Source organism: Helianthus annuus, chromosome 7, assembly GCF_002127325.2.
Source record: "Helianthus annuus cultivar XRQ/B chromosome 7, HanXRQr2.0-SUNRISE, whole genome shotgun sequence".
NCBI lineage: Eukaryota > Viridiplantae > Streptophyta > Magnoliopsida > Asterales > Asteraceae > Helianthus > Helianthus annuus.
The window spans coordinates 16,112,170-16,120,469 of NC_035439.2; the positions used below are offsets into that span (position 1 = coordinate 16,112,170).

Here is an 8,300-nt window from a genome sequence, read left to right on the forward strand (position 1 = left end):
CAGCAGGAGGGGATTGATTTTACTGAAGTGTACGCTCCTGTAGCTCGACTAGAAGCAATCAGAATCTTCCTGGCATTTGCGTCATGGAAAAACTTCAAAGTATATCAGTTAGATGTAAAATCGACGTTTTTTATGGGAAGGTTAAAGAGGAGGTTTATATCGGACAGCCGCCGGGCTTTACCGACCCAATCCACAAAAACAAGGTTTACTTTCTGGATAAAGCGCTGTATGGTTTACACCAGGCCCCGAGAGCTTGGTACGAGACTTTGTCTCAACACCTACTAGCCAACAGCTTCATTCATGGAAAAGTGGATGCCACTCTCTTCACTAAAGAGGTCGATGAACATCTTCTGATAGTTTAAATTTACGTGGACGGCATAATATTTGGGTCAACAAATGAGAATCTGTGCAAAGATTTTGAACAAGTGATGAAGCAAAATTCGAAATGTTATCAATGGGAGAGATGAAATTCTTTTTGGGACTTCAAATTGAACAACTACCTGAGGGAATTTTCATTCACCAGACGAAGTATGTTCATGATATTCTAGAGAAATTTGGGATGTCAAGTTCTGCTCCAGCTGCTACCCCTTTAGCAACAAATCATGGGATTCCCTAGGTCTCACCGGAGACAGTGCAGATGAGACGTTTTATCGTTCCATGATCGGTTCATTGATGTACTTAACTGCTTCAAGACCCGATATCATGTACCCAACGTGCCTCGCAGCAAGATATCAATCTAACCCGAGAGCTTCGCATATGATTATTGTGAAGAGGATATTACGCTACCTGAAAGGAACTTCAACATTGGGGTTGTGGTATCCTAGAAAAGGCGACTTTACGCTCGAAGGGTATTCCGACTCGGATTTCGGATGCTGCAAAGTCAATACAAAATCAACAACAGCAGGATGCCAGTTCTTTGGACCTCGTTTGGTTACCTGGCAGTGTAAGAAACAAACGTCTGTGGCGCTATCCACATGTGAAGCGGAGTACGTTTCTGCTAGCAGTTGCTGCTCTCAGATCCTGTGGATACAGCAACAGATGCGCGACTACGGTCTGCAGTTTCTTAACACACCTCTATTTGTTGATAATGAGGCCGCTATTAATAGAACAAAAAATCCAGTACATCACGCTAAAACTAAACATATAGAAATTCGACATCACTTCATCCGAGATTGCTTCGAGAAGAGTTGATTCGAATTGAGAAAATCCACACTGACAATCAGAAAGCTGATTTACATACCAAAGCTTTTGACAAAACACATTTTAAATTTCTTTTAAAATTGAATGGTATGAAGCTTTTCTCGGTGTCGGATGGCATTATTGGCGTTGATGAAGGTAGTGTTGTAGATGACGATGAAAAACAATCTGCAATGGTTTGTCGAATTTTTACTTGTTTTGGTATTTAGGGGGAGTAGATATATTTTCAGAAAATACAAAAACAATAAAAAATTCAAAAATACAAAGACATGGTAAAATTTTAAAAATCCAAAAACAGTAGAAAACTGAAAAAGAGTTTGTGTGAAATAGGGAAAATGATAGTACATCAGTTTGACAGTTACTATACGCTAAAGATTTGTAAAGTATAAAGCGTTAAACAGTCTCACCGATGATGTGTCGATAGGTTTTTACACATTTAGTAGCTTTGTTCGGGATATAAACATAAATTTTAAACTTACTTATTTCGTGGGGAACACTACTTGGATATATAGGTAACCCCTTAAATCTCGTTTGAAAGGTCCCTCTTTCTGAAATACTAGGTCTTTATACTCAGTGATATCTGGGGTATTATTCCGGGACTTCTGCTGAATGGAAGTTCTGACCTAGTCCCCGAATAATACTTTCCGCATTGCTTGAAACATAGCGCAACCCTCAGCAATCTGATGAAACAATAAGATTGATAATCATTGCTGTTGTAAAAAAAAGATCCTCTAAAGGGGACACACCGAAAAGACGAAGCCGTCATCTCTCTGCGTATACGGAAGTATCGACCTGAGCTCTCACGGCCCTCGCATTTAACCCCTTACAGATATCATCTGTGGTATACTCACCTGTAAGACTGAATATTGGGATTCTGGATATGGGAGTATATTCAAGAGGTGGGACATATGAATGAGTTAAGTTCCTAAAACATCTAAATCGTATCCTGATCAGATTGAAAATTGTGTGAGAATTTAAGTGGACCAGCATATCGACAATCTGTGTGAATTGTTTAATTCTGAGTATGAAATTAAAGCTTAACGGTATGTGTGACTTGTCTGATAACTGATATGATTCCCTAACACGCTCACCAAAAATATGTTTGTAAATAGTTTACTTTCTTTGCATTCTGCAATTTAAGTTTCCGTATTTCATTTCCTAGTTTAGAAACTTTATAAAAATTCCAAAAAGATTTTTCATTTCTGCTTTATTTTCCGATAAACTAGAATAGAAAGTTGATTGTCTGATTCTTGAAGATGAAGCAGATACAGGAAGTTTCTGGACTGGAGGATGAGGAGAGCTTATCTAGTTAGAATCTAAGTGTTGAAAAGTTGACAACAAGTTCATTAACTTGAAACTTGTTATTTTCAGAAAATGTTTGAAAAATTCTTGAATTAAATCAGTTTGATTTGTCTGAAATCAACCAAGGTCATTAAGTTGGACTTGGTAGATTAATTGAGTAATCAGGGTCATTAGTTTGGACCTGAATACTTAAGTGGATTTCTAGAACTGATGTAAAGTTGAAAAGTTTTTGTTAGTTAGTATAGTTTGTAATGTTATGTTTGAGTAACAGGTTGTGGATTTCAAAAACCCCACGGCAGCAAAAAATCAAAGTTTGAACCAGAAATTCAAGTCCCAGTATTCCGAGAGGGGGAGTATGTGAAAGAGGGAGTCTAGATTCTGGAACAACAATCGAAGGGGAGACTGAAGATGAAGCTAGGTCAAAATTCTGAACCTATGAAGAGAGAGTTTTTACAATGAGAAGACAAAGTTGGAAAGAAACAAAGACTGTAGACTCGACGCCGAAGACTTCGTCAACATCCAAGGGGGAGTCTGTTGGTGCACTGAATGTCTGTTTACTACGTCTTAATCGAGTCTTAGGTCTAAATAGGATTGAACAGTGCACGGAAATCAAGATTAGGTTTTTAGCATGTGATTCCGCTTGAAAATGGGCATGTCCACTTCAAGCGAAATCAGACAATCATGTAATTCCGCTCGATTTGAACTTAGGGATTCCGCTCGAAACATATCTAGCGATTCCGCTTGAATCACTAGGAGCGAAATCAAGGTTCCGCTTGAACCATTTCGAGCGGAATCAGCTGTCCTATAAATAGGTGTTAGGTTCATTTCATTTGTAACATTGGAGCGGAATTAAGAGTCGAGGTGCTGCCGGATTTTTGCCAGAAATCATTGTAAAAGACTCGGAAATCAGTAATAGAAAGAGATTAAAAGGATACAAGTTGTTTGACTTTGTTTACTTTGTTTCCGCCTCTGTAAACGAAGATGAACTGCCTTTACTGACTGTTTAGGGTCACGAACACGGTCCATCACAAAGTTCATTTCTAAAAGATAAATTTTGACGACTGTATATGTTAACTGTTAACATATAACATTACATTTATACAGTCTGTGTAAAAAGCTAGTTAGAATTTAATGGCCATCTTACGAATAACATAATTTTGGCTTGTTGAAGATAAACTCACATGGCTTGGACAGTTTGGTTTGTTCTACTAAAAAAAGAGAGGATCGGAGATGAGAAACGGGCCCAAAGCCTAAACATAAGCCCAAGTCATACGGGTCTGAGAAACATCAGGTAAGTTAAAAAAAACGGTTAAATGAAAAAAAAAAAAGAACGGTTGTAGTTGGGTCAAGAGTCAAGACTGGCCCACAAGATCTACAAACACTTGACGAAAACATGTTAAAGCCTGGGCCAGACCAGATCATGCTAAAAAACTCTGGGCTAAAATGAGACTAAAAAAGCCCGGACCAAAGATCAGTATAGTAAGCGAAGCTTCTTAGCCTCTTAGGACTTTACGAGCAATATAACCGAATTTCATAAAAAAAATACCAAATGAATAATTAGTATATACGATGGATAAATTCAGTAAAAGTCATACAAATAATAAGAAACCAGATTTTTTAAATCTGATCCGAAATATCGGCTAGAATCGGATGCAAGAAGATCCGAAAGATATCCGGTGATTGAAAAATTTTAAAAGTCGATCCGGCAGATCTTGCCGAGTGCCGACCTTTAAATCGGTTTGGATCGGTATATAACTGCCATTTTCATGCCCGTGGTTTGTTAAAAAGTGTCAAATCAGTCTAATTTTTTTTTTCTGCTTGTTTCGTCCGTGACATATCTGAAACATGACACTTCAGTTCAAATCTAACCCCATTAAAAAACTCAGTTAGCTTAGAAGTAAAATAATCTCAGTTAGCTCAAGAGTAAAATAATCTTTAGATAGAAATACTCGTCTTTTTATTATCTAACACCAAATATGTTATTATGTTATTTGTTGAATTCGATATTTAAATTCCAACAAATTCTACGACTAATGAAATATCCATTTCCGACGAATTATAATGAAGTAGACGTCCCATAAAACTTGTTGTCGCTCTTATGAGTTCAGGTTAAAATTGGACTCACTCTACGGAACAAAATAACTACCATTCAAAATGAAATTGTTTAAAAAATGATAATGATACATTTATTCTAGAATCTAGACAAAGTTATTAGCTTATTGCAATGCATAATGTAATTCTTTTATATCCACTCTACAGTTCTTTCTTACCTGTAACACTATTCTTTATTTATATAAAACATATCACATGGTATAAAACTGAGACGATTATAGACTAATGGCAGGTAGACGAGCAACAAGTTGCGCCGCTACCCCTTTCTGAATAGCAAAACCTAACCTGCTAAACACAAATTCTGCCCCTTAACATGCGCGGTGTTACTGCTTACCACCTGTTGAACCCGCTTGAGGAACCGCACTGCGTCAGGGGCGAGAGCGCTGAATGTATCAAAAGCGAACGGGACGAACACGTGCTGATTTTAAAACAAAGAGTTAAATTCAAAATCAGTGTCTACATCTGCCAGTAAATCCAACGACTGCGAACTTCCCCATTCTGAGAAAATATTTGGTTCAGAGGTAACCGGGGAGATAAACGTTGGTGAGTAAACTTGAAATAATTCTTCATCAAAAGTATTTGGAAAATGAACTCCAGATGATGCTGAAGGGAAGGAAAACAAAGATGGAACCGTGTCACCTTCGCCACCCAAATCCGTGGTGTTAACACTAAGGTTGGCTCTGAGATTTGAGAGCGTTTCATGTTTTTCACGCGATGGTGTTGGTGATGGCGATGGGGATGGTGATAGCAATGATGATGGAGATCGTGGTGGTCGTGGTGATGGTGACGGCGATGGTGAAGCGCGCTGGTTGCACGTGTGTTTCCCTTTGTACACAATATCAAATCCTGCAGGGTCTTCATCTTTTCTTTGCACTTGTTTTGTTGCAAAGCATTTCTGTGAATTACGGTATGAACATCTATAATAGCTTCTGCATGAGATAATATAAATAAACGTTACAACGTTTTGTTACTAATAGGTCGCATAGACTGTTGTGGGACCCATTCTATTATTATAGAATGGATCCCATGGCCGACAAGATAGAGTAATATATTTACCTTGGAAATTTAGCACCCTGAATCTCTTTCTGCCCGTACTTCCTCCAATTGTAACCGTCATCAGTGTTACCCTCTAACCCATTGTCACTACATATTCTAAGTTCATCCTCCCATGTTATGGACCCCTTCCTGTCACCATGCAAGAAAAAAAAAAGATTTAGAGTATGTACTCTAACACAATATTAATGAGGAAGTGAAAATATAAGAATATCAAAATACCTCTTTCTCGAAAGGACGTTTTCGCCCTTCCGACCCCAAAAGGGTTGGTCAAACTCGAATTCATCACTTCCCGGGCTTCCAAAGGATATCGATGATTCAGGCAGACTGGCTGCTCGAAGGGCAGGTGCGGGAGGCTGCCCGGATGAGTCGCCACATTGAAGGACGAAAAGAGCGTTGTCATAGATTGATAAGATCTTTTGTATCAAGAATTCGCTTGTTTCGGGTGAATGCAGATTAACCTTTAGCCGTTCAGCCATTTGTAACCCTTGAGTTAGCTCATGGATGAGTGTCTTCTCATCATAACCACAAGCACTGTCCATATTCTAGATGCAGGGGATACAAGCTGAAGTGGGTTGACTTTGAAAGTCAATGAAAGTTCATTTGAGGTTGTATGATATGGAGATGGAAGGACTAAGGAGGATGGTGCAAGTGAAATGAGGGGAAGATATATGTAGGAAGTTTGATTATATGGTGGGAGAGTCAAGGACTCGAGGTTGACTGAAGAAACCGAGTGAAATTTTTAGTTTCCAACATGGACAAGCCTTTGGTCAATCCTTTAGTCAATTTGTGAGGTCTATTTTAGTCTTACTTTATTCATATTATTCCGAACAACACGTCCTACAACTCGTACAGTTTATATGGTTGGTTAATTTTTTATTTATTATTTTAGTAGGTTATACTCCCGTAATACACTTATTGAATAATAAAAATAGTTTTTTTTTTTGTAAATAAGACAAGTGGGCGTAGAGGATAGTCATTCCATAACTTTGTAATCTTTTAGTTATAGTAATTAATATTCAACTCACTTGTAAAGTGCTTGTTACGATCATCAATTTTTTAGGAAACTTTTTAATTGATTTTACACCGTTAGCCAATGAGGTAACGAAGTAATGAAATAATTTCCATTAAATACATCAGATAATCTACGACATATTTGACTATATTTTATTATGTTTAATCATATCCATATTTTGTTATGTTTAATCATTATCTATATTGTTGAATATTAAAAATTGTACAAAATATATTTATTTGTTAATAATAACAAAATCGAACGAAAAATTGTTATGTGGTAATTGTAATTAAACATAATAACGATTAAACAAAATAGAATATTTTTAATTGTAGGAAATTATATTTGTTTGTTAATGATAACAAAATTGAATGAAAAATTGTATGTGGTAATTATAGTTAAACATAACGATTAAACAAAATAGAAATTACTTGTAGTAAAATATGTTAATTGTAGTCATCTATATTAATTGTAGTTATCCATATAATATTTTAATTAGTTAATATAATATTTTAGTTAGTTCTCTGTAAAGTATTTTAAATTAATAGTATATTTAGGTAGCATAAGGAATTGTCATGTAATATTTATTGGAATGGTTTATTAGAGTTTAGATAGACGATTAGATAGTATTAGAATTAAAATTAAGAAAATTTGTAATAAATAATAATAAGGATAACAAAATTATTTTTAAATTTTAAATAATATAAAAGTAAAATTATAAAATTGAAGAAGAGATTGTCATGTAACATTAACTGAAGTCAATTATTAATATTTAGATAACAACAATACAACTATTCTTATATGGTGTAACACTATAACCCGTTTTATCGAATATTTTAATAAAAACGCGGATAATTAGGTCCCAGATTTTTCTTTTACATAAAACATAGAACTTATACGTCTGGTTTAATTGATAACCCAAACGAACCGACATAACAGACTATACATTTAATTACAGTTTAACAACATTAAGGTTATATACTTGAAATTTCTTAAGCATGATCATGCTTCATTCTTCTCATGATTGTTTCCAAAAGATCGCGGTTTCAGAATGTTCGGTTCTTCGCGTGCTTAGTCGTCATTCCGCCCGGTTCCAGTCTAGAGAAAACCTATCATAAACACTAAAACCCATTAGTGTTTAAGTTAAATAGTCAACGCGGGTTAAAACAACAAAAGAAAATAACTTTTTTGCTGAAACATAGTGCTCTCGCATTGCGCGACAGCAACCATTGAAATCAGCAAGTGATCCATCTGGAAAGCGTGGGTTGCCGCATGCACAAATATGTTTATTTATGCATCCCGATCACAAGTTTCCAACTGTTTAACACATTGATCCCCTCATTTCTGCTGAAATAACTGACAAAAACGATGATCCAGAGTTGTATACTCTTGTTAGTGATTTCATGATTTATGGTCCTTGTGGTCATGACGACATCAACCGCCCATGCATGGTAGATAATAAGTGTTCAAAGGGCTTTCCAAAGAAATTCCGTGATCATACATCTATCAATAGGGATGGTTTTCCTCTCTACATAAGAAGAGATTCAGGAATGTTTGTTGAAAAACCTGGAATTAAGCTAGATAACAGAAGTGTCGTTCCCTACAACAAAACACTTTTGAA

General features: G+C 36.2%; 1 protein-coding gene across 1 annotated transcript; it reads right to left on the reverse strand.

Annotated features, from left to right (window-relative positions):
* Nucleotides 1–4,710: 4,710 nt before the first annotated feature.
* Nucleotides 4,711–6,302, reverse strand: LOC110868000 (probable WRKY transcription factor 53). Its single transcript, XM_022117079.2, has 3 exons — nt 5,887–6,302; nt 5,668–5,796; nt 4,711–5,540 (listed from the first exon to the last, which is right to left on the reverse strand). Exons 1-3 carry the CDS (start codon nt 6,204–6,206, stop codon nt 5,036–5,038), a joined length of 954 nt encoding a protein of 317 aa, XP_021972771.1. The 5' UTR covers nt 6,207–6,302; the 3' UTR covers nt 4,711–5,035.
* Between the last annotated feature and the right edge of the window lie 1,998 nt (nt 6,303–8,300).

Excerpts from the sequence above, each read along its gene's own strand:
- LOC110868000 (XM_022117079.2), bottom strand. The coding sequence starts at position 6,206 with ATGGACAGTGCTTGTGGTTATGATGAGAAGACACTCATCCATGAGCTA. Across the intron at positions 5,797-5,886 it reads AACGTCCTTTCGAGAAAGAG|GAAGGGGTCCATAACATGGG; the intron begins GTATTTTGATAT and ends GCATGGTGACAG. Across the intron at positions 5,541-5,667 it reads CAGGGTGCTAAATTTCCAAG|AAGCTATTATAGATGTTCAT; the intron begins GTAAATATATTA and ends TATCTCATGCAG.